This window comes from Diorhabda carinulata, chromosome 3, assembly GCF_026250575.1.
Source record: "Diorhabda carinulata isolate Delta chromosome 3, icDioCari1.1, whole genome shotgun sequence".
Classification (NCBI taxonomy): domain Eukaryota; kingdom Metazoa; phylum Arthropoda; class Insecta; order Coleoptera; family Chrysomelidae; genus Diorhabda; species Diorhabda carinulata.
Genome location: NC_079462.1, coordinates 29138490 through 29165876, shown reverse-complemented (window position 1 = coordinate 29165876; position 27387 = coordinate 29138490). Strand labels below are relative to the sequence as shown.

The 27387-nt window shown below is 33.2% G+C and overlaps 3 protein-coding genes and 1 non-coding gene across 4 annotated transcripts in view; 2 read left to right on the top strand and 2 right to left on the bottom strand.

Moving 5' to 3' along the window:
- Positions 1–11612, top strand: part of LOC130891639 (dopamine receptor 1) — a 250106-nt gene extending 238494 nt beyond the window's left edge. Inside the window, exons 7-8 of the mRNA XM_057796486.1 lie at positions 3558–3755; positions 5548–11612. Coding sequence (XP_057652469.1) covers positions 3558–3755; positions 5548–5963 — 614 coding nt within the window. The 3' untranslated portion in view covers positions 5964–11612. The remainder of the gene's footprint in view (positions 1–3557; positions 3756–5547) is intronic.
- A 2572-nt stretch (positions 11613–14184) lies between these two features.
- On the bottom strand, positions 14185–27236 carry LOC130891077 (methionine--tRNA ligase, mitochondrial). Its single transcript, XM_057795604.1, has 7 exons — positions 26868–27236; positions 23276–23556; positions 21709–21943; positions 20081–20345; positions 19748–19959; positions 18015–18209; positions 14185–14646 (listed from the first exon to the last, which is right to left on the bottom strand). Exons 1-7 carry the CDS (start codon positions 26959–26961, stop codon positions 14246–14248), a joined length of 1683 nt encoding a protein of 560 aa, XP_057651587.1. The 5' UTR covers positions 26962–27236; the 3' UTR covers positions 14185–14245.
- Positions 24462–24552, bottom strand: LOC130892116 (U6atac minor spliceosomal RNA). Its single transcript, XR_009058995.1, has one exon. It is a non-coding gene; the product is annotated as a U6atac minor spliceosomal RNA (small nuclear RNA).
- On the top strand, positions 24585–26901 carry LOC130891078 (glyoxylate reductase/hydroxypyruvate reductase). Its single transcript, XM_057795605.1, has 2 exons — positions 24585–25117; positions 25868–26901. Exons 1-2 carry the CDS (start codon positions 24936–24938, stop codon positions 26766–26768), a joined length of 1083 nt encoding a protein of 360 aa, XP_057651588.1. The 5' UTR covers positions 24585–24935; the 3' UTR covers positions 26769–26901.
- Positions 27237–27387: the final 151 nt, after the last annotated feature.

Sequence of the window (27387 nt, the reverse complement as noted above, 5' to 3'; positions counted from 1 at the left end):
AAACGTCGCTTGTATTAATGGAACTTTCAAACTTAAAAATTTCACTAATAGATGGCACTATAAGAAACAATCTCAGTAAACCGTACTCTGAGGAAGAAAAACAATGTTTCTGCAAGAAACATGAGATGAACTACGTTCGGAATGACCGATCAGTGATAGAACGGACGTGGCACGTGTCATTATCGAATAGCTCATGGATATAGGCAGGCGATGAAGCTACTAGAGTTAGAAGGATAAAGTGCCCTATCAAGTCCCCTTGACGTTGGCGATCAGAATGGCAAAACTCTCTCTATGTTGAGCTGGTCTAAATAACTATCCTGCTTCTGTTATCCCAGTCCATTCTCTAATATTCCTCGACCAAGAGGCTTGTTTCCTTCCAATTCCTCTACGACCTTCAATTTTACCCATCATAATCAACTGGAGGATACTAAACCGGCTACCACGCATTATGTGTTCCAAATAAGCTATTTTTCTGCATTTAATGTTATCCGCTCTGTTAAGGACTGCATCGTTTGTTTGCATAACTGTCCACGGTATCTCGACACATTATAAGAAAACTGACCATATGTAACATGTGATCATCCGTTCCTGGAGTTGAAATTTCAAATTATCATTAGACAATTGGCCGTTTACTTGTATGGTACGACAAGCGACTTAATACCATATATTTTGCTTTAGAACAGTTATTGTTTAGACCCATATCGCTTTCCACTCTATCAATGGCGTTTAAAAGGAATTGAAGTCCATTCAAGTCGTCACACAGTACAACTTTATCGTCTACGTATATGATTGTATTTATAATTTTACTGTTAATTTTTACTCCATATGATAAATTGTGTCTAACTTGCTTAAAGATCTTATCTGAAGACAAATTAAACACAAGTGGTGAGGGTATGCAACCTTATCTGACTCCTCTTAAGATTTTGCATTCTTCTGTCGATTTTCGTTGATTCCAACGCTCGCTCTTTCCATTGTATTTCTCCCTTGGAGGGGTTAGCTCCATCTCGTAGGTCATTTACCAATTGATGGATTCTATAGAACTCGCTGCTCTACTACCAGCTAGCACAGAGTCATTTGTTTTTCTTTATACACATCATTCAGCCTATTATGGTTTTCTCCAAATATTTTGAATATTCCTTTGTTCACGTATTGTGGCTCAGTAGTCACTTCTATTTTAATTCTAGCATTTTTGGAAAAATTTGTTCCTATTCTAAAAAATAATTATTCTCTGCAGCAAGAATTACTAGTTCAAGTGATGCAATTCTGCCAACGCGAGTTTGGAAACAGCACTTCTTGTTGGAGATGAAGATGATATTATTGAGAAGCTAAATATTCGGAATATTTGAAGAGTAAAACAGAACGAATGACATTTTACGGCTTATACATTTGTTAGGAAAACAAAGAAAACAAATACTTGCCACAACTTATACTCAAAAATACGTCAAAATCCTCAGACGATATGTGTACGTATCTCCAAATAAATTATATAAAACCCGTGAAAGCAGTGAGAATTTTATCATGATCTGGAAACCATATTCACAAGCTCTTTGTTTAATCAACGTATATTCAATAAATTATATATTTATGTAGTTTTCTTTTCTTTTTAATATTTGGCGTAAGCGCTAATGTGATCACCAAAAATAAACCCTGATCAGCTATTCACGTTATGATTGGATTTGGAAAAACTAGAACACTCTTATTTATGTGGGGTAAACAAAATCAATCAAAACTGGAAAATAATAGACTAAAAAATATTACCTCTGGAAACTAATAAAAAAATTGGAAAAAATTTGATGAATGTTTCGCTTGGCGAGCTAATTCACCATAATTTGAATTACATATACTAGTTCTGACAGGAAAGTGAGAATATTTTTTCAGAGTGATTAATAGTTGAGTGATAATTACTGAATTCAATGTACGTGGATGAGATTGTTGAGTTAATAATACAATCCACCCAAATTAATGAAAATTATGTACGAGGACGGTTTGAGACACGGACGGCTTTTCAATGAAAAAAAATTGTATACCACTTCATTTGGAATATTTATTTCACGAGCTATCTCACCATGCAAAGACACTGATTCAATTAACATTTTCTGACGTAGAGTATTCGACGTTCTTTGACAATCCGTATTCATCAAGCTATTTTAATACCAAGGAACCACTTAGTTATTCCATTGGATGATATACTCTCAGGATTATATTCACACACCTTCTTCTCGGTTTCTTTAAATGTTTACCAAGACAACAAAGTATTGTAATCTTTGTATTTATTTAAACAGTTTTTGATCAGTGGGATGAGTTTATACACATGGTGTATCGTACGTATACACTAAACTATTCGCTATTCACTAAACTGTCCATAAACACTCAACACTTATCTAATTTATTCAAAAATGCCGTTTGCTTTTAACTATCTCTAAGACATCGAATCATTTACTGACTGCTACGGCTGCTAGAACCTTAAATAGCAAACAAATAAAAAGGCCTGCTGAGAAAGTGTCTGTATCAAAACAATCACAATATAATAAAAATGGATAACTCTATTTGTTATATTTGACGAAAATTCGAGAACATAAAAAGTTTTAGTAGTGTAGACAAACATCAAAGCTTTTAATTCTTTTTTGTGTTTTAAATTTGTGATGTTGTGCTCAAAGACTCCAGAGACTTCATATTTTTCCTATCTTTCATATATTCTACACACAGCATCATGAGGATACCTAATATACAGTTTTTTGTTTACGGCACAACAATCAAAATCGGATTTTGGCATCAAGTTGACATTGTGTTGAATTCTGGCAACTTATGAAAACTTCTCAAAATGGCGGCCGTGGGGTTAACAATCTCTCTTCTCGTTTGTACCCGTGTTAGTTTTTCTTGGTTTTTTTCCGTCACTGAGGATTGTAATGATAGTGTTAGGAATACTCCTTGGATACATTTTAGATCTATTTCCGTGGAACGAATACAGCTAAAACTGAGTATTTTACAGTTTCTTTGTCAGTATGCGAGTGTTTTCAAGCAATCAAGTTTTTTAGACATTTATTTCCTATCTTTTGTCCAAGTTTATCAAACATGAGTTCTTTTTTACATGAAAAGAGCTTTAGTCATAAACCTACTCACTTTCTACAAGTTTCCAATATGCTTTCCAGACTATATTTACCTACACTGAATACAATACTGCTTAGTCAACAAAAAACAACAAAGCCACGTTTCCGGGGGGAATTTTCGCACTTTTTTAAGTAGCAACTATTTGAGAAGCCATTTCGCTATAAAATAAATGATAATAATAAGGTCTTTAATTCTACAAATAACTTGACAAATCGCACAGAAATAACAACAGCGTTTGTTTACCACACGGCGGCCATTTTTGAGTAGGCATCAGCTGATTTTGACAATTCGTAAGATTTTTCAACGGTCTATCTAAACACGGTAGAGAAAGTATCGATTTCTAGAAAATCACTTCACTTTCTAACTATTCTAATTCATACAATCAATAACCCACATTATGTTAAATCGAAAAATATTATGAAATAATCGAAGCTTTTATTGTGTTACAGGAATTTACTGCAGACTTTATTGCTATGCACAAAAGCATGTGAAAAATATTAGAGCAATCACCAGACCGATCGATTTACCAGATGCAGCTACAAAAAAGAAAAGTACGAAACAGAAGAATAAAGCTCTTCATATCCATCTTCACAATCATCACAGTAGTCCATATCACGTTAGTGACCATAAAGCTGCCATAACCGTAGGTTAGTATTTTTAACAAATAACCCCCTTTCGCAGTAAGAATAATTTCATTGATCTCTGTCCATTCCTATACCATCTCTTGGATGGTCTAGGAAACTTCCTGGGAAAGCAATAGGAAAATTCACGCATATATAAGAAAAAATTGAGTCTTATGATCTTTTATCCCTGCTTCCTACAATCTAGAAATTGTATGGAAAAGTTTAACATAAAAAAACCTATGATGGAGGACAAAAACTTAAATCATACCAGTATGGATTTATAAAAATTCATTCAACTATAGAGCAAATCCACATTGAGAAATCTTTGGAGAAAAAGAAGGTCAGTTCTACATTCTTCCTCTATGTAGTGAAAGCCTTTGATAAAGTCTGATATAAAAGACACAAATACAAAATGAATCGACTATTGCTAAAATAATACTCAAAACTCAGAAGTACTAGCATCATGAATTAAAGAAAGATGCTTGAGGTTTTAGCGAAAAAAATAGTGCTCGAAAATTCATAAAATTTAAGCTTGGATACCATAAAATACAATTACAATATTCGCAAACGATACTGCTATTAAAGCAGGAGAATCAAATGGAATGAAGTTAAATCAGTATATGTCAACAAAACCAACAAAAACAATGAATACATTCCTGTTGTACTAGACGCAAAACTACTCTGGAAAGTCGTGTCATAAAGAAACATGAAAAACTTCACATAAAATTCTCAAAAATGTACTGGGTGCCTGGAAGAAATTCTGCTTTCTCAACAACAAAATACTGGTACAGAAATGAATCCTTACTACAAGATTGAGGCTGTTCTAGATGAAATAATACTGTTACGAAAGTGTCTCTGCCCTAGAACCGGTTCTGTCTTGAAATTCGAAAATTCGGCGGAGGCGCACGCGGTGCCTTTGACTTACTTTTTATTAACCTCGGAATCCGTTTGATGTTTTTTTAATATTCGTTTGTATAGCAAACGGTTTATTTTCATTGTTTCTTTCGGATAATTTCTAGGAAGATCTATTTGTTTTTTATTTTTCTAGAATTTTCAAGATCTTCTTTTCTATATATAAGCGGGTTCGTTCAGTTCAGTTTATAATAAATAGTCGTACTGAACAGAACGCTTTAGCAAATTAATCAAAGAATTTAAATAAATTATTTAAGTTAGTTACGTGATAGTGATAAGTGAATTATTATAAGTTAGTCAAGTGTATTGTATAGTATTTGAATAAATTAAGAACGTAAGAGACAGTGTCTATTAATTAACCCCTCGAAAAGAAATCGGATAAATAAATTAGAAAAACATAAAAATACTCATAATTCAGAGATTTCGACACAAAAAAAATAACCAACGTTCTTTGAAACTGCGCAGGAGATGGAAACTAATCAACAAATTAAAAGAACTTCGCAAGATATTAGAAATAACGACTTCAACAACTTTCGAGAATTAGATCATCCAGCTCCAGGGCAATAACAATGTAGATAGAAGACTTTAGAGAAAAAAGCCTTTTGAATTAATGGGACTGAAGATGACAACAAAAAACTTAATATTGTGTATAGTAGTCAATACACGTTAAGTGTAGATCATTGTAAAATCTAAGGAACACCTTCCTACGTAATAATTTAAGTTGATACACAACTACTCATTAATCAAATTTTAAAATCATTATTTTAATATCAAAAAAAAGCTTTATAAAAAATATTTTATGGAAAAAACTCTATCCACACCTTCTTTAAATTAGTCACATAGAACAATCCGTTTCAAAACCTGTTATCAAGTTGCATAAATTAGTGTATGAATCTCTTTTCAGGCATAATAATGGGCGTCTTCCTCATATGCTGGGTTCCGTTTTTCTGCATAAACATAGTAACAGCCTTTTGCAAAACATGCATACCAGACATCACGTTTAAAATACTCACTTGGCTGGGTTATTCAAACTCAGCTTTCAATCCGATAATCTACTCAATTTTTAATACGGAATTCAGAGAAGCTTTCAAGAGAATTTTGACAGCACACTATCCAGCGTGGTGCAAATGTGGTTATCAGAGCGTCTCATTTAACAACGACAAATACGTGACCGATTATGGCACGAAAACGTTGGTCGTAAATGCCAGAAGAAACGGTAGCTTTGGAGAATATTCGAGCGAGCATCTTAGCTGCGAGTCGGTGAGACATACTAGAGTTAATTCCGAAAAGGATATATTGGAAGATATCAGCGCCATTTGACAGGATTGTGCCAATTTGCAAGATACCATGGTGTAGAATAGAGGTACAAAATTGAGGTTTTCGAATAATATAGAATCAAAATAGTTTTCAGTTAATTCCTGCCAAAAGTATAATTAATACTCAGAAACATATTATAATGAAGATATTTATGTTCAAGTTTGAAATTTAAGAGCTTGAAGATATTGAATATAGGCTCGTGAGCAAAATAATCTACTCAAGTCGCACGTTCTCGGTCAAAAGTCTCTACCTTTATAATGGGTGGTCTATATTACTATTGAGTTATTTTGGGGTAAAGAAAAAATATTAAACAAAAAGGAATCTTAAATAATGGAAAAGGGTTATAAATAACAGTAAAAGCTCGAATGTATGTAAGTCCAGGCTACGCACTTTCGGCAATTTCGACATACTGTTAATACTGCCGTACGTAACCTGCAGTATGTGAACGGCCATTGTATTGTTTTCGAGGAATAGGCACCTCCAAAAGCCACGTTTCCTTTTATGCAGCACTACGCAAATTTTTCTATAGATCTTCTGTAGATTCGTCCGTTTCTATCGCTACCATGTAAGCATACTCTGAGGAGACAACGAGCCCTATTGTTCGTCAGTTTAACTAACGTGTTCTCTGACAAATCGTAGATGGGCTGGAGTTAATTCAAGGCCAGTAGATGGCTCAAGATTAGTTGCCTTAAATCTTCATCTGACTATCCAGACACTCCAGCCATTCCTCGCGTTTCTCTGAGCTGTTTTCGAGATTGAACACCGATGTACTTTTTCTTTCGCATCTTCTATCAAAGTTACTAGTCTGTTGTTAACGAAGGTAAACTCTAGAACCAGCAGATTGTCTCATGTTCAGCGTACTGGCCACTGCTCGCTGACTCTGGCCATGTCTCTATAAAGTAACCACCTGAACAGCTTTATCATTTGTTGTGTCCATTTATAGGTAGATTTCTTGATTGTTGTTAACGGAGATGTGTATTGGATGGCTTTTGATTGCTAACTAATAGTAACGAGTCTGGTTTTATTATTTTAAACAAGCATAAAATTAGCTTTTAGATGTTACTGAGAAAATGACTTTCGATTGCAGGAGTGACGCCTGAGTTGATTTTTATGCTCACAAGTGATCATTTTTAATTGATCCTCATATTAATTTATCATAATTTGATTCGTAATGAATTTTAATACTGTTATGCCGTGTTCACGACGCCACCTTCTTGTAATAAATCTTATATCGTAGCACAATACGAGGTCTGACTATTAAATAACGAGACTAGTTACGAAAAAGGGTTTTATTATAAAAATTATTCTACATTCGAATGCTTCCCTTCAATATACTCTCCTCCCTTCGCCACACACCTTTCCATACGTTTTTTCCATTGATCGAAGCAGTGCTGGAAGTCTACTTTGGTTGGGTAGCCTTTAGGAGCTGTTCAGTTTTTACTTTACCGCTTCCATCGACTCAAATCAGGTCCCTTCCAAAGCAAATCTTTTTCTAACCTTTCAAGTAAATCGAGCAGACCCATTGGCAAGATCTTTTGGCCAGGAGTCAGATTTTTTGGCACCAGCTTCGCACAACTTCGGTGATGTGTAATTCCTCGTGTAAAATTATTCTAACCGATTGTTTATTGGCGCTTACAGCCTCGGCAATCATCCGGATGTTCATTCAACAATCTGCACGCACAATTTAGTAGTTGATTTTTGTCATTGTTTCCGGAGTTAAAACAGTCACAGGACGACCCGAGCGCTTCAGTTCTCTCTCAGCCCTCACTAAAACGCTAACTCCACTCAAAAATACGCGCACGAGATAGACAAGACCTTTTGCAACAATTTAAAGCGCTCAGTTGGAGGTTTTTCAATTTAACGAGAAATTTAAGATTGATACGTTGCTTGTATTTTTTGGTAAGAAAAAAAAACACGTTCGTTTCCAACCTCTACTGCACAAATACGAGAATAGTGATGGAAAAGTGTTTTGGAACGTGCATAGACAAGATATCTAAATACCCAACGCACTACTCGTTTTTTACCCCACTTGTCTAGGGCGCCCTCTAGGCGAGCAGTCTCGTTATTTAATAAGTAGACCTCGTATGCAGTAGCTGAATAAATAACAATGATTCATCAAAACCTATACTTTCCCTTTTCAATTAATAGATGTTTTATTCATACGACGGCTGTAGTAACGCGCATTGTCGATAATAATTACCGATTCTACAGAGGGAGTCTCATAAGTAATGTCGGTTTTCATGTGAGAGATTTCCTACACCTCAATTTCAACATCGTGCAATTTGTTTCTGCTTCTGTGATTCTTTTTGTTTATTGACAACGCAGTATATTTTTATATTAAATAGTATTAATAAATATGAAATTGAAATTCGTTTATTGTTAAGATATTATTGGTAACAAAAGCTTATAGTGGCCGTGCCAGCAAGGAAAATGTGAGAAATATCCAGGTCAAGTCAACGGAAAGCGGGTTTTCATACAACAAAACAATAAACCCCATTCTGCCAAAGTTGCGCCGAATAAGATTGAAGAACTTGGTGCTATTGAGGTCCTACCATATCCACCATTTAGTCCAGAGCTGGTGCTCACATAAATTACTATTTCAGATCCATGGCAAAGTACTTGTGTGTCAAAAATTTGAATTGACAATACAGTGCGTGCATTTCAAACCAGGGTTTTAACCCCTGTTGGGTGTAAATCATAGAATACGACGGGCTACACTTCAAATATTAAAGCTTTCTTTTTGTATCATTATTTAATAATAAGCAAAGTGATCATCATTTACGAGACACCCTCTATAGTTCTAAATTATAGAAAAACAAACTGAATTCGTAATTTTGTCACAGCCAGACAGTTTTGTATCAGGTAAACAAAAAATCCTGAATGTACTATGTGGGTAAAGGCGAGAGATCTTTCTCCGAAGTTGGTTTTCAGTCAGTTTTAAATCCGTCATCAAAAATTATTTCATAATTCTTAAATATTCAAATATAGCGAAATCTTTTATTTATCTGATTCTTTTTCGCAAAAATTTCGACAGTATATTTTGTTGCCAAAACGTCAAAATCTACGAATTTTTTTCAAAAACTATTTCAGATATAACATCGTCTATTGTTTATAAATGACTTGATTGTATTTACATAAAATTGATATTTTGAAAGGTTCCTGCGCAAAGATTGACTCACGATTGTTCGTCTACGTTTTTAGTTTCTGCAAGGAAACGCCAAAACTCATTCTACTAGTTCTGTAGCAACTGGATTACTTCGTAAAATTAGTCATTGACATAATATGCCAATACAGTATTAAAATATTTTCAAAAACATTCACAATCACGTCTAAACTGATGATATCACCACGTTAGCATGTTATTTAAATAATCGGTGTTTGAATCGATTCCAGGACCTTTGTAAAAAGTAAATCGTTTGCAAAATATTGAATTTGTTCCATAATTCAGCCGCGCTTTGTATTTAAACTATTCATCAATTTTATAATCCTCTTATATACACTCAAAATTACTTTGATCTCATTTAATATACCTATTAACACTCGAGATGATTGAATATGATTATTAAACCAAATATAAAGAGAAAATGTAACTGTACATATTTGTAAAATATCTGATCATATCATTGTTGATATTTTTTGTATATTTTATTGTAGTTGAATATTGACAATTAGCAATACATTTCTTGGTTGTGGTTATTCCTTATGACTGATTTTTTTTATTTAAACAAAATAAAAACTAAATGTTGCATGTAGATATTCATTCAGGCAGACTCGTATTTTCACAGTAAATTAAGCTTAAATTGATGTCATTCCTCAACTAAAACTCTGATTTATTCACATAAACACATTTAAACGTAGAATATAGAAATTCGGCAACGTCTAATTTTATAGGCTAAATATTAGATAACAACAATAGTTTTACTTTTATAACCCGAACATTTTAATAGTACGGAAAGTATTATCATCAAAATTAATACAGAAATTTATTCAAAGATCTTTCAATTCACACCTTTTTATTGGTTAAAAAAATCAAGTTATATGAGAAAAATGTCGTTCTCATATTTTCTGGGAAAATTTACCTTCTATTTACCCCCCAAACTATGGACCTAAATGGTCTGCATATAAGCCTCCACTTCTTTGGGTCCCTTGCTTTAGATCTGGATATTTTTTTCTTGCCCTCTATTATCTTCCATACAACTCCTTTAAAGAGTCTGTTTTCGTCCATTATAACCTCCTTGTTTTTATAAACGCGCTTATTCATGACTCATTGAAAAGTGTGTAGATTTCATGGTTTGATCTTATCTCCCGTCCTAACTTTGTCTGCTTTCCTCCAAAATATCTTCTTAGTATTTTAGAAATGTCTAATTTCTGTTTAGTTTTATTCGTTATTAGCCAGGTTTCACAGGCGTATGTCAAAGTGGGTATCAAAATTGTCTTATAAATTCGTAGATCAGGATATGTCTTTAGATGTTAATATTCTCCTGAAGCTGCCTGCACACCTGTTACTTTTGGCAATTCTTAGTTCGATTTCCTTTTCTTCTCCTTGCATTTATTATTTAGTAGTATACCCCAATACTTGAAAGTTTCTATTTCCTCCAATTGTATTAATATTTGAAATTGTTTTATTTTCTTGTTTCCACATTTCCATTAACTTTGTTTTGTTATTACTGAAGTGTAGACCTCTTCAGCTGCTATTATTATTTGTTGTGTGGTTTCTTCTGTTTCTGTTTCTTGCTACTATATTTTCTATAATTATCTCTTCACTTATTTCATTTATATTCTTTATTGAGTTATGAAATCAATTCGAGTTTGGATTTGCAATACAAATATGTACGAGGCTTTTTCTTCAATTTTAATTAAGTAAACAACAATCAAAACATTTTTCAATATTGAATGTGCAGCGCAGAACGCTTGTTAATAATAATTTTTTTTCTGCAAAATCTTGCCATTTCCTAAAGCAGAATCCAAGTCCATATTTCTAAAAAATATTTGTTCGATTTTTTCCCTTTTTCTTTTTAATTTTAATTCTGCATCGTTCCTTCTGACCGTACATTTTATAGTACAACAAGATTAAATCAACCACAAACATGAACTTAAAAAACAAAAATCACTTATCTATAATCATCACTATCGCCAAATAGACGTTACTAACAAATAAAGAGCACTTGAACATCCTTAAAGATGAAGTATCTTAAACAACCAAGCAAACGAAATAAACTCCAGGCTGCAAATATAATATCCTTTTATTTTGCTCACTTTAGCTCCATCCTTCTTATTTCATCTCTCTTGCACTGCGTCAATATCGATTGGGCTTGTCCATAACCTTTAGTAAGTCGATGAATCTACCTGATGAATATCTGATGTGACGCACATCAGTTTGTTTTTAAGTATCTGTAATATTTTACTCTTCCTAATAGACTTAAGAAACAGGGTTTTATCTCATAAAAATCTATTGTAAAATAATATTACTGATATCATTTAAAAAACAAACATATCTGTAAAAATCTATTTGTCAAAAAATCTATTGTAAATAGACTGAATGTTTCAAACTAATATTTTTTCTTGTATAAAAATGAATGTTTTATACCCATAATAGGTGTGTATACTTCTTTGAATGTAAATAAGAATAAATATAAAAATTATCATGATCTCATACTGTGTTTTTTTATACAAGGCGTACTTCGAGTTCGGAAAATTCTGACAATCATTATATAATACAGTGACTGAGGTTTTCACCTCTAATTTCGTTCAATCTGAATCGATTTTTATGAAAATTGGTGAGTATTTAGAAGATACTTCAAGAAACACAAGTGCCGCCACCTTTATCTTTTACTCTGGCGATGGATGCCTCCTCTTCTCGGGAGTGGCAATTATTTTATTAAAAAAAAATCTCAATTACCCCAGGAGCCGATAGAGGGACCAATTGTAAGCAAAAGTATTTATATAAAGTAATTAGAATAAATCAACACTTATTGAAGATAAATAAACAAAAACATTATTATAACCAAAACTGAAGATTGTTAAGAAAATTGATAAATTCCTTCCTTTAACTATTTTAAATTCATATACGATAATAGAATTCCTCATCAAATTCTGCGCAATTTTCATTTAGTTTAGTCCACAGAACATACTCTAAGAATGGGTATGTTCTGTGGACATGCAAACTTTGTTGTTATTCAGTGGAACCAACATGGCGGATTTTCGATGCTAGTGCCCTCAATGGTGAGTGGCAAAACTAATCTATTTTCCCTTATCATTTAAATTTGCAACACAGAATATCTACTGAATTCTATGTTATTCATTTCCACCCATTTCGCAGTGAAAAGTGTAATATGTAAATAAATACTAATCAGAAATAAGTAATTTACAATAAGCAGTGGTTCCAAACGCCTAAAAAGTAGCCAAAAGTCGAAAAAAACAAGGTTTATATAGGGACTTTCAAGTCATGGCACGTGATACATCTGGAGAGAAAAACGGGCAATATCAACGTTCCTCTATTTTAAAGCCGAAAATTTTTTTGAATGCTGTCGAATTATTCATATTTAGCCGCCATTTTGGTTTTTAATAAACTATTGAGGGATTTGAAAACAACGATCCCAAAAACCCCCGCGAACCAAATTTCAGTAGAAAGTAGTGATTTTTCAACACTACAGGCCGCCATTTTGGGTCCGCCATTTTGTTTTTCGCAAAACTGTTGAAAGATTCATAATTAGCGACCTTAAAATCCCGTATACCAAATTTCAGTTTAAAATATATGATTTTTTAACATTGTTGGCCGCCATTTTGTTTTTTAATAAACTATTGAGAGATTCGTAACCAACGATCTTGAAAACCCCCCACGTACCAAGTTTCAGTAGAAAATAGTGATATTGCAACACTGCAGGTCGCCATTTTGGGGCTACCATTTTGTTTTTCACAAAACTGTCGAGGGATTAGTAATTAGCGATCTCAAAAATACTGGCATACCAAATTTCAGTAGAAAGCCAGTTAATGCAGTAGTTTAATGCATCTGAATGTTCTCGATTTTAGGTCTCTTCTGTTTTAAAATTAGTTCTTTTTGATAATTTTTAAAAGAAAGATAAATTTTGACGTTTCGACTTTTCTTTAAGTCTATATCACAATATGATATTGACATTGCTAATTTGCTTATTTATATTGATTAGGCAATAAGCAAAAACTTCTTTTGCACATGGAAAGAGCAAAAGTTTTATCCTGTACAGTCCGTCATTTCACACAAGCGATGATTTGATGTTGATATGGAATTCTTCCTATTTAAAACAAACATCAGGAAAGGTTCGGGAAATTGAAAAATTTTTTAATTTATCTTGACAATCGACATTTTTTTTTTAATACAGTAGCGCCACGATTGGTAAATCATAGAACTAAATTTGTGTTCATGAAATTCTTATTGGGTGTGTTTTATGGTTTAGTCCATCTCTCAAAATAAGTGGTGGGAGAGAGTGGGAAACTTGTTATTAAAAAATGCATGTAAATCCGGCGACATCGAGGACGGGAGAGAAATAAAACACTGCAACAAATACTTAGGAATAAAAGAAAACATGATGGAACATAAAGCGAGAAATATAAAGGGCAGAGAAGTAATATCTATGATGAATGGAATATTATGGCACAACACAATTCCAAAAGTCAACTAACCTCGAATATATAACACGATACTTAAAAGTATTGTAACATTTGGCAGCGAAATGCATCATATCAAACCGTAGACGGTAAAAATGCTGAGACTTCTGGATAAGAACAGCGGGCAATTCCAGAAGGAAACAGCATAAGAAATGACAGAATAAGGGAGATAATGCGCGTCAGATACACATTAATCGATGACATTACAACCAAACAACTAATATGATATGTCTGTACTAATATTGTCAGAGAACAGGTCCTAAAGTGGACATAAGAGAAAAAGAGAAGAGGAAGACTACGAAGAAGCTGGAAAGAGATAAGGAAATGCAGAAGAGAGAACTAACAGAAAACCTATGACAGGATAGAGACAGACGGCGGTTAGTAATCAGAAGACGTCCATTTGTAGGTATCTGCAGCTTTTTAAACAAATGTAGATAAATTTTATTCTTTTAAATAACTTTTTACTTCTACCACTAAACCAACACCCTCACAATTAAATTATCTGATGCGCGTTTCGACAATCAAATAATTATCTTCAGAGACCGAAGGTGAATTCTAGGAGAAGATAAAATAACACAACATAGTTAGATAATTAAATTTATTTAAACATGTTAATAAATTAATAAAAATCCTTTTTTATATTATTATAAACCTTTTTTAACTTTTACTTTAGTATCTTCTTCAGTTAATATCCTTTTGAATAGAACCACTTTTTCCGGTTTTAAAGGTTTCTCACTAGAATTTTTAATGTTCCAAGAAAATGTTTTCACATTTTCAAAGTATCTATTGTCTTCAGGAACATTCAATTTTTCTAATACAACATTCGCAAGATTCGGTACAATTGGTTGCAGTAGGATACATGATATTCTCAATGTTTCCAAAGTAAGATGAAGAGCTACGTCTAATTTCGCATGATTTTCGGGATTTTTTTTCAATTCCCAAGGTTTTAACGTTTCGAAGAAAAGATTTGCCACATGAAGAGTAGCTATAACTGAATCGACAGCTTTATAGAAATTTAGTTGTATATAATAATCACGACACGTATCTAAAAAGAAAAAAAATATGTTATACCTGTAGGAAAATATATTTCCTCAATTTATTAGTTTCATAGTATTGTGGGTTTTTTTTCTTAGTTGTCGTTTTTTTCTCCTCAATTCTTTTCAGTCCTCGGGGCATCATTTATGGCAGCCAGCAAGATCGTGACGATTCCAATTTTAAAAGGGGTCACATAAGAATTAGACCGAAAAGCGCTCGAGAGTCAGTTGCTCAGAAGACGTGAGCATTGGTGATTTATGATATTCTGTAAAGACGTAAAGACGACGGATCGCTTAAATCCAAAAAAAGTGTAGATAAACCATTATTTTATTGTGTTACGTTTATATCTCCATGGTTCTTTTTTTCTAACTTCCATTGTTAACGTTTGTTTTTGCGTGTGTTATAAACTAATCCGTCGGACTGTTTTATTCCAAAAATACCCTAGACAACACGACGTAAATCAAGATCCTACATATCATCAAAGGACCTTTTATTATTCCTATTTACTCATCAATTTTTCGATGAAAACTTCCAACAATTCATCAGTTTAGCATGGAGACCAATAAAAATTGGTAAGATTTTTTGTAGGTAGAGCAAGTAATTTTCCATTATCATGAATGATGATTTGATAAAATCGCATTATTTGGTTTGTTTTCCTTTTAAGAAAATTCTGATCTATTTGAATAACACACCAACAAAACAATTCATAGGTTTAGTTAGAAAAAACTATGATTATATTTCTTTGGAAAGAATATACAGGCAACGCTGTAAAGTAAAACCGAACCGCCCCAAATTAACAAAAAACTGGTTTTGACCTCGTATGAACCATATGCGTGGGGAATACCAAAGACGTCTCTGGTTTCATTTTTTCCATATATGTAATACTTCTATACGTACAGTTTATATAAGTGGAAATTGGACTAAGGAAGATAGAATGATAATGCTTTCTCTATCCTCCGAGGATCCAGCTCGGTTCTGCGCATTCTAAAGCATGCGCAGTTTAGAGAAAGTGTCTCGAACGAGATAGAAAATGAATATTGTCGGCACCGTAACGTAGCGACGTTTTTTCCCAAACCGAATGTCCATATAGGAGTATTACATATATGACTTTTTCACAATAAAATATTGATCGAATATCTATGATTTCAATGAATAAACATCAATTACTCAAATGTATTTCGTTCCAAATTAAAAATGTCACCTACAGGCTATATCTTGAATGATTCAAATGCAAAACTCCCAATACCAAAACTTTTTATTTTCCATTAGATACTGGAAAATTTAATTTGAGGAAGTTTTTTTGGGAGGAAACTTAGAAACTCAATTATGATATTACAGGAAGAAGAATGCTCATATTCGATTAAAAGTACAAATTCAATTTTCACAGTGAAGGGTCCAAGGGAGACTTGGCAGTAAAAAGAACTAAAGGAAAATTAACTTTTTTAATCAGCAAAGTATTTCGCAGATCATCAGCAATTATAGTGGAAACCGATTCAACCGAAATTATTTTTTCGTAAGGACACAAAATAACATTTATAATCACAACTACCAAAAATTTGGTCATCTTAATCTTTTTCCCCCGTTTTTAGTAATACATTATACAAAGTGTCCCGTATAAGAACAGTACAGTACAGAGGAGTTATAGAGCCTCAAAGTTGGACCAAAAATTTCGAAAAAGTAACTTCCTTTACAATTCTTTAATTTATAACTACAAAATACCAAATTTGGTACACTATATGAGACTGTTAATGGCTTTAAAAAATGTTAAGTACAACGCGATCGATTTATTCTGGGGAGTTGATTTATCAAACAATGAATACCAAAGTTGCAGTCAAAAAGATTTTTCTTATAGTAGACTATTGAAGTTCAGAGTTTTCAGAGTTTTTCTCATCAGTTTCAGCACTTCTGTCACTAAGCAACAGAATTTGCTGCGGCCTAGCGGATATTAACAAAACTAAGACTGAAAATTTCACTGAAATTTTACACAGTTGATGCATATCATAAAAATGACTAAATGGCTTTGTCTACTAATATTTAGTCCCTCAATTTGGGAAAAAAACAAAAAAATTATAGACGACGATTTTGAATTTTGTTTTAGAGATTTGAATGTCGATTCCAAACAACTTTTCTCAATAATTTTTCATCGTATTTATTAGATAAAAGGCACCAACTAAAACTAAATTTATGTTGGAATTTAATCTTCAACTTCTTAAATTTTTCTGGTGTAAAATATCTCTCCGTATCATCATTTTTTACGCATATATTTGTGTGGGTAATATATAAAAGTAACGGACCATTTACAAAAATAAATATTGTCGATATAATAGAAGAAAATGTAGAGAAAGCCCTTAAACGATGATAATAAATTACAGAAAGTCCGGAGATACGATCCAAATAGTGACAGCTATTAAGGAGTGCCCCTAAGGCGTAGACTTATCATCCTGTAGCAGGGTCACTTTAGTCGAAATCAAGTTGAAGGAAACAGATAATTCAACATATACACCAAGAAATTGATAAATATGCATCTTCGACTATTTAACACAACTAGACTCTTCGTATTTGGAACATAAAGTTGATAACAGGCCCGAACTACTGATAGAGGTAGAAAGAACATCGGTATACCGCTATATTTCTCTTTCTAATTCATTATGATTGTATCACTATAACGTCGAAGTTTTGGTTACGAACTCGTCCACTGCCATAGACCGTGATGCCGGTCCTGTTGTATTATATTAATAGAATCCAAAGTTTGGTGGATGCGCCAGCTACAATTCCCGGAAGTATTCAAAGATACGGCTGCAATTTCTTGATATTGTTTTTATAACCCGTTTACAATATTTTTTGTTTGGTTTTATGTTCAATTTCTAAGAAGGTCTTTTTAATTATTATGATAATTGATAATAATAATTAGATAAAAATTATGGAAATTGAATGTAATCTATATAAACAAGTCTCTAAAACCCGTAGTAGTTGATAAATTATTTGTTGTCATCAGAGCTGGGTATTACTCGAGTGAATTGTACTCAAATGGACTTCTTTTTATATCACAGTACTTAATACTCGTAATTCCTACAGTTCGTAGACAAGAAATGACAAGTGACAAGCTAAGAATTAATCATTAGCTTGTCGTTTAAGCCCGTCTTGACTTGTCTTGACATTAATAACGAAATAAAGTCAAAGTTGACGATCTTTGGGAAAAAAAGTCAACTGCCTCGTACAATGGTGTAAATATATTTTTCAATTGAACCCATGTTGATTAAACAATAAGTGGTTGAGCGTTTAAACTGAAACTTTTAGTACAATAATAAAGTCAAAAACTGTTTTTCATTATCAAATTGAAATTACAAAAAAATATCTATCAATTTCTTTGAAAATTACCTGGTAACTTTTGCACACTGTCGATTAATTTTTTGGTAACATCTATTTGTTTCATTTCATCCAAAACATCCGATTTCAATTTGGGAAATATCTGTTTAGGATTTAAAGCCGTCCCTGTGCACCTACTCAACAAGTTTCCTAACGTATCCGCTAATTCGGAATTCAAAATTCTGGTAACTTTGATATCGCTGTAATCTGAGAAAGTCGTTTCGAAATTAGAATTATTTAATTGATACTGATAAGATACGATTTAATAGTACTAATCAATCTATCAGTAATAACCAGCCTAAAAAAATTTGGAGACTTTTGCGTAGACCCAGAGCTGGCTACAAAAAACAGGGTCGAAAAGGTGCGCGCCAGTTCAGCTTGTAAGCTGGCGACCCCATCTTGGTACATCATTTCTTAAGGTCAACACAGGTCGGATATGAAAATGCCAGCCGGTTTTCCCGAACGGAAAAATTGTGTGAAAAACCTCATAACGTGTGAAACCTTTTGTAACGTGGGGTTTAAACCTCAAATAAGAGCGGTGTGATTACGTAGGCCGGAAAACCTTCGTAAGAAGTGATCGAAAGTGCCGGACAAGCACCCCCTTCTACTTCACGATCTCAGATCGCACGAAATTTATTTTTCCTGTCATTTTTGTTATATTATCTTCCTTTCCCATTCTATTAGAATGGAACCCAATGGGGTTCTAAGACTTATCGACCCTGGTCTTAATAGGGCGTAATTAAACACCTAGTGTACCTTAGCAAATGAGAATAAGCAGAAAGTGGATAACTTGTAAAAGCAAACTCAGTTAATTAATGGAATATCGAAGTTGTAGCAAATACGAAGGTTGTTCATACATGAGTACTGCGGACGCTGAGAACGGGATTTGGCAAGAATAGCATGTAGGTTGGCTTCCTTTCTTCCAGTTTCCGCCCCGGCGAGCTGTCAACAACGTTCATTTTTGTCGTGAAAAAAGCTTCCATTTGTTTCTCACTCCAGGTGTGAATTACGCTTTGCGATACGTATTTTTACGCGGAAAATGTTTCTCTGGTAGACAACTGTACACAAATGGTGTAGAGAATTCTAATACAGACGTCGCCGACGTTTGAACGGTGCCTTATCAAAAGCTCCGGTCAGAGCTTCGACATTGGTAGAAACTGATGCTTTGGGGTTAGTGGGTTCCGTGGTCCCAGTTTGCTCAGAGCCTTTGGGAGGAAGATAAGGATTTTCATGGTTCCTATACTTGCAGGGTCCTTGGAATTTCGTCAGGTTTCCCGCAAGTATTGGTCTTGGAATGCACATGGAATATTGTTCTTGAACAATTCCCAAAAGGGAAAATGGACAAACAATATTACATCGAGTTATTGGATCGTTTGAATGCAAAAATCAAGGGAAAACGGCCTCATATGTCGAAGAAAAAATCCACCGATTCATAAGTCAATGGCAACGATGGTTAAATTGAACGAATTCCACTTCGAATTGCTTCCTTATCCACCGTATAGTGACTACTGGCTATTGGCTAATCTCAAAAAAATGCACGTCGGTAAGAAAGTCAGCTCGGCCTATTTTAAGGCAAAAGACAAATCCTTCCACAAGCACGGCATCGAAAAATTAGAGAGGTGTTGGAATGATTTTATTGCTTTTGAAGGAGATTACATTGATAAATAAAATCGCTTTTTGGCAAAAATAATGTGTTTTTCTTAGTTAGTCACACGACTTATTGAGTGATGTGATTTATTACTCACTTCCATCACTATGCGCCACCCCCTCGCGAAGAAGAAAATATCGCATTCCATCTGTGGTATACTTCTTCGCACTTTCAATAGGACAAACGACGTTTCCTTTAGATTTCGACATTTTTTCACTATTCACAGTCCAATGAGAATGACAGAAAATCATTTTTGGCAACTCAAGTTTCGCCGCTAAAAGAAACGCCGGCCAGTAAATTCCATGAAACCTAAAAAGTATATTGTGCTGTTTTGAGTTTGACGGACCGATAAACCACCAGCCTCACATATGCACTTTTTTCTACGACCTACTATATATTGGATAATTTGAAATTCAAGCAGTGTTCTTACTTCAAAATATCTTTTCCAATGACTTGTACATCTGGAGGCCAGCATTTTTTGAAAGTTACCTCGTCGGATGCATACTTGGAGACAGTTAAATAATTTGCTAAGGCATCCAACCAAACGTAAACTTTTTGAGATGGATCGGCGGGTACTGGTATACCCCACTGAACCCTTGAAGTCGGTCTAGATACGGACAAATCTTGTAAACCATCATCTTTATTTATTAGATCAAGAAGTATCTTATGAAATTTTCTGGGTCTTATCGCGTCCTCTGGAATAAAATTAATGCTTCATCAAATGATGTCGAAAATAATCATGTTTGAAGAAATTCAACACATAATTATTGAAGAAGAATGTTTAATAAAATGGAATGTTATAAATGAAGTCCGAAAACGTTCAGTAAGCGTTTTAAACAGCTCCAGCGCGTTGGGGATCTTTCAGAACATCCACAACGCCGCGACATGGTCGACCACATCGCGTCGACGCCGTTATAAAAGCCAATGCATTTGGAGCGTTGAATATTTGCAGGAATCCGGTATAGCTGTTTTGGGAAAGTTGTCATACAAATTATATGAATTTGAATTTGAATAAAATCTTAGCCACTACCTATCATAACCTAAGCAATTTTCGATAATCCGTTTAACGAGGGCGGGCATAAGTTTAGGTTAGGTTAAGTAGTGGCTAATATTTTTTTTTAATTTTAATTCATATCGTTACAAACTCCTCAGCGTCATGGAACATGAAGCCGGTCCTGTGCGATTATAATGAGAGTCTAAAATTTGGTAAACGCGCTGGTCACAAAAAAAGTTTCCAGAACGTATTTTACGATTTGTTTATATTGATTTTTTTAAAACCAACTTCCAGAAAGGCCTTCCTATTCATTTGTTTCTTTATTTAATTTCTAGAAATTCCTTTCTGGTATAAAATCGTGCTTGTTTAGCAGCGGGAGTGAATATATAAAACTAAGTAATAGTAGACGTAATGATAAGTTGATTTTTTAGTGTTTAGTGTGAGTGTGTAAGTAAATTAGATAAGTAAAAGACAGTGTGTATAAATTCACCTCACCGTTAGAAATATTTTAATTAAATAAGAAAAATTGAAATGCTCAGAACGCATTATGGCTTTCTTTATACGCGATGTGGTCGTCTATGTCGCGGTATGGATGTTCTGGAAGATCCATAACGCGTTGTGGCTGATTAAAACGGCCACATCAAAATCTTCTTAGTGGGTTTTGGGTTTATAGCAAACAGACAGAGAGACGCAGCGAATGGCTTTGTTTGATAAAATGTAGCGATAATAATACCCATATTTCAACTAATTTCAAAAAAATATTGACAATTCGTACATGTAAACCGTTCTCATAAAGTAATCTATCTGTTGGTCGAAATCACATGGAAATCCATTGAGGAATTTATTTAGACAGACAATATTTTACAACATTTTAAAGCTAATACCGTTAGCTTTAAGATTTTACTAAGAAAAATGCAATTTTGTGTTTTTTGTCAGTGACTTGCGATTGCAGGAGTATCGATTTTTTCGCTCACGAGTATATATCAATCATTTCACACATCTTGATAGTCCCCATGCAATGAAGAAATTACGTATTCACAATCTTTTCAAAAATAAATATTTACCATTATTTTTGAGCCAGTAGTTAAGATCGTCCTGGAAAGCACTCAATTTAAACATATAATTTTCCTCGCTACTCCACTCGACAGGATTTCCACTTTCTTCAGATACTAGAATTTTTTTACCATCTTCTACTGTTACTTCTTTCAGTTGAGATTCTGTCAAAAATGTCTCATCTGAAACGCAATACCATCCTTCATATTTTGATAAATATATATGATTGCTATCATTCAATACTCTCTGAAATAGAAGAAACATTTGTTTCATCGTGTGCCACCAGTCCCAGCTAATCCCAGCCTCGTATTAAAGCTACTAATACATTCAGGTCGACTTTTGACGGTTAGGACTTTTAACTCATGTACGAAATGACTATGATCAACTACTATAAAAAATAAACTAATAAATAACTAATACTGATATATCCGTAAGAGAGTTATACCAAGCAAGATCAAAGCAAGCCCTCTAAAAGTTTTGGAACACAAAGAAAATAAAAGAAAGCATCAAATGAACATTAGAAACGCGTGTAGGGGAACAAAATTAGTGAAATTCCGTAGTTCTATTGGAAGCGTAAGGAAAAAATAATAATAAATTCTAATAAAGATATTTAGAACCAATGGAATCTTATAGTAAACAGATCCTAAATAAAACATAAGTTTTCGTTGGACAAATAAAGAATATCTATTAGAAAAAGTTTTCCATGAGGAAGAGTTTTACGACCTACGAAAGCGAATGTTACAAAAAAAAGAATGGATAAATTGGGGAATAGGTGGAATCAAGTTATTCAAAAAAAATACACAAGATAGTGTAGTAATTAATGACGTGGTGGAAATGAAAGAATCCGACATAGAAGACGCTCTCAAGTCATTGAAGAATACGTAAATTGCTGGTTTGGGTGGTATTACTAACAAATTTCTAAAATACATTGAACCAAGAAATCGAATGCAAAACGCTTATCATCCTAAGTTGCCTGGGCAATGCCTTTGAAGTACTTTTGGTCGCCCTCTCATCTTGACACATGAAGGCTCACAAGGATTGAAGAATCATCCGAACTGGTTTTGATTCAAAATTCTTCCACTAGATCCAATATTTGAAAATTCCTCGGTATTTAAATAAGAGACTGACAGCAACCAGATGATTAGAGCAAACCCCCTAGTTTTTCTAGTTTTTCCGCAGCTGGAGGTAATCATTAATTCGCGATTAAGAGATTACCTTTTCACCTTTGCATCCTTCAGGCGGATGGGTGGCACAAAGCTTTGTCAGATCTTCAGATATGGCTTGAATTTTTTGGCATCATCAGCCAAGCTGTAAAATATGTACAAGTGTTTGAACCGCGCTAGTCAATCAGTACTCGATGACTCACAACATGTTGACAACAGTTAAAAGTCAATCAAATTTCGCACTTATTTAAGTTGAGCAATTATTTATGCATTAATTTTTCTAAAATTACACATATTCTCTACGTAAGACAAATTCTTATTGGAAATGGAGATTTCTAAAGCCAACTGTGCAATATAACCATCAATTATGAAACATAATGCCGACGAAATAAAATCGATCTACCCTCGTACTTACCCACAACTTAGCGACTGTGTCTTTATGTCTCGTCTCACTAGTCCTAATAAAATCTGTACAATTAATATCAAATTCTGAAACCATTTTCTGGAATTCGGACGAAATTTTATCACAATATTTATCAGGAGTGGTGTTGTTTTTTTCGGCTGCCTGTTGAATTTTCGAACCGTGTTCGTCAGTACCTGTTGAAAATTTGACGAACGAGCTTTTTTGATAGACGTGCTGCCATCTTTGAGCAGCGTCTGCTATTAACGAACTATATAGGTGACCAATGTGGGGTTCTGCAATTGAATGTCTAACCATTTACTTTCATTTTTAAATATTTGTTGGTTAAAATATAAAGTATATAGAATTGACGTTAATATTAAAACTACCAGCATGTAATTAGAAGATTATAGAAATTAGCTTCAAAATCCCAAATATTTATGAAATTTAAATTGAAAATATGGAAAACGCATACTGTTTTGGCTCAATCGATAAAATTGTTTTTGCCTGACATCTATACGTAAGTTACTTCTGTTATTTTGGATTCTAGACTATTGAGCCGCCATATTTTATCCACTTTCGAAGTTATTCCAAATAAAATTAAAATATGAACCGATAGAAAGTCAATTATGAACAATAAATCACAATATTCTCAAACATTTTTATCGTCTTTTAAGTTTTTACATGACTACAACTAACTAATAGTAGCTAACAGAATAGCATGAAACCGCCATATTTTATCCAAATTTAAATTAGTTAAATTTTATATGACAACTATAAAAATTTCATTACAACTCAAATTGTGAATTTCTGTTTTACAAATTATAAAATGTGAATATTTTCAAAATCATTTTACTCAAATTTATATTATTACTTTAGTAATATGAGTAGATACAACAATTTTTGGAGAAATGTATTCAAATGCAATTTTTCTACTTTTTTCAATTAGTTTCAAATAATACAAATATGCACCATGGAAATTAAAATTTCTCAAAAAATGTTTCGCTGATATATCTATCATTATTTCAATATACTCTATAACGATAGCTAACTAGAAGCTTGAATAAGAAGAAAAATATGAATTATCAAAATAAAAGTACTCATATCATGAATGAGAGTAGCAACACAATTTATTTCGTTTTATAAACTATTTTCATAAATTCATTCAAAATTCTTGAATTCTGCATTTGTTGTTCACAAAAAAAATTTTTGGTTAAGTGTGCTCTCTCTTAACCATATGTGTTCCATCCTTGTCAAGGGGAGTGCTAAACTTCTCTCCTTTCATACAACACAACTTTTAATGCTCGAACATAGTATTTGTATTATACGAAGTTAAGTATACGTCGGTGTATTATAACTTAATCAATACATTTCAACTATATTTAAAATTGAATGAAAATGATGACCTTCAAATATTTTCTGATAAAATGACGGTATTAAACTGATACATAAAAAGATCATTTTTTTAAATATTAATGCTATATCTCAGTTTTCTACAAAATTATTTATTCATTATATTTCAGAATTTGAGCACTCCTCTTAATAAGGATTGGCACTTTTTTGTATACTAAAATATATTACGTAATATGAAGATTAAACTCTATTAGGTTACATTATTTAAAAACGATAAAAGGTCAAATTTGACATCTACATACAAAAAAATGGAGATATAAAAATGGCGCGGCATATTATATCGTTGTACAATTTAGCTACTGCGTGTTCAGTTAGACCTACACTTTCAAACATTGAAGCATATAAATACATTCCAAAACGTTACATAGCCGGAAAAATGGGAAAACCATCAGTTTACGTGACAAGACAAGTCAACAAGGAAGCTTTGGATTTATTAAGAGAACAGTAAGTTAATCTCGTTCGTAAATTTTGACAAAATACTCTATAAATCAGCATACCATGTTTTAACCTAACCTAAACTCAATATTGCAAATTTGACAGGACCGTATTCAGCATCACAAAAATAAATTATGGTTAATAAATATCAAAAAAAAGCACAAATAATTTATCACATTTGTATCTGTTATAAATTTTAAATATAATAGATTTAGATATAAATTATTTCAATTGAAATTCGTATTCACTGCTTCATATGGATTTATTATTAAACGAAATTTTGTTGAAAATTATGGAAACTGCTTGAATGGTGTGTGAATGATATAAAGTATTAAGTATATTTTAAATAGGTCGCAAATACCGTGGGATATGTCCACAACACTAATCTTTTAGGGAACGTCCATAAACCACGTAGCTCGACCAAGAGGGGGGGATAAGGGGGAAGTGAGAGCAAAGCTACATATTTTTTTTAGTTTATTTTCTTTGGTACACAAATGCTTATTTTTCAGGAACAATAATAAATACATTGTTCACAAAATAATGAACTGTTAATATTTTCTTAATAAAAATGTAATAGAAAATGTGAAATATTGTGAAACAAAAACATGTAGCATCAGGAGGGGTCGGGATCTTGAAAACGCTACGTTAGGCTACGAGCAGGGAAGGAGGGGTTCCAAAAGGACTGTAATATGACAACGTTGTTTATGGACGCTTCCTTAGAAATATATATGACTGAATCTTTGTTTTGTTTTTTTACAGCTGTGAAGTAACTTCTTGGAGAGGAGAAGGTCCAGTTCCCAGAGAAGAGTTACTCAAGAATATTGAAAATAAAGATGCGCTCTTCTGTATGTTAACTGATAAAATCGATGCCGCTGTTCTGGACAAAGCTGGTGATAATTTAAAAATAGTTGCTACTATGTCTGTGGGATTTGACCACTTGGACACAGAAGAAATTAAAAAAAGAAATATAAAAATAGGTTATACGCCTTCCACGCTAACAGATGCTACAGCTGAACTTGCTGTCGCTCTCCTTTTAGCAACTAGTAGAAGACTTTTCGAAGCAAATGAAGAGGCTAGAACAGGCGGATGGCAAGCGTGGTCCCCATTTTGGATGTGTGGACCAGGCTTAAAAAACTCAACTGTGGGAATTGTAGGATTTGGAAGAATAGGCCAACAAATAGCGAAAATTCTCAAAGCATTTAATCCCAAGAAAATTATTTATTACAATAGATCTGAAAGAAAAGAAGCCCAAGAAATAGGTGCTGAGAGAGTAAAGTTTGATGAACTTCTGAGCCAAAGTGATTTCATCAGTGTAAGTGCTGCTCTAACACCAGATACTAAGAATATGTTTGATGACGATGCTTTCAGAAAAATGAAACCTACGGCGGTTTTTATTAATACAAGTAGAGGAGCTCTAGTCGATCAAGATGCTTTAGTCCGAGCTCTTCAAAATAAAACTATTTGGGGAGCTGGACTAGATGTCATGATACCTGAACCTTTGCCTTTAGATAATCCATTATTTAAAATGAAAAATTGTGTTGTTTTACCACATATTGGAAGTGCTGCAATACAAACTAGAAATGAAATGGGTGTAGTTACTGCTAAAAACATTATAGCTGCTCTTAAAGGAGAAAAATTGCCGTTTGAACTGATTGTTTAAAACCAATAAAAATTTCATTAAATTTTAAATGATACGGTTCTGTCTAAAATGGTGTGTACATGTGAAGCTTGATAGTGAACATTAATTAGGTTAACTTACTTGCATTCACATAATAAATAGGAGTTGTGAAGAATTTCGTATTTTTCGAATCCGTGCTCAGTCTTCTTAACAAAATAAATCCCCTTGTGTACATTTTGAAGTAATATATACAGTTTAAAATTTATACTTTATACTTGTAAACACACTAATATGACACTGTTTCTAAACATCAATTTAAAGGCAAATAGATGTTTTTGGCAATCTATAAATTATATTTGATTGAATTAGGTGCATCTAGAAAGTGAATTGGAATTTATAAAAATATTAGATATTTATTTGAATAAATATATTATCTTCAACTTTTAGGTTTGAATAACTGATTCCGAATACTCGTGAATATACATAGTTGCCACATCAATTTAAAATATTAAAGATAAATTCATTAATAAACATTATTTAGTGACCACTTAAAATTTCCTTTTCTTTCCCGTAATTATTGTTACCCATTCCCCTCCCCTCTTTCCATATCTTCAGTTTCTATTAGTAACCTTTTATTTATTAATATTATGGATACATTTTC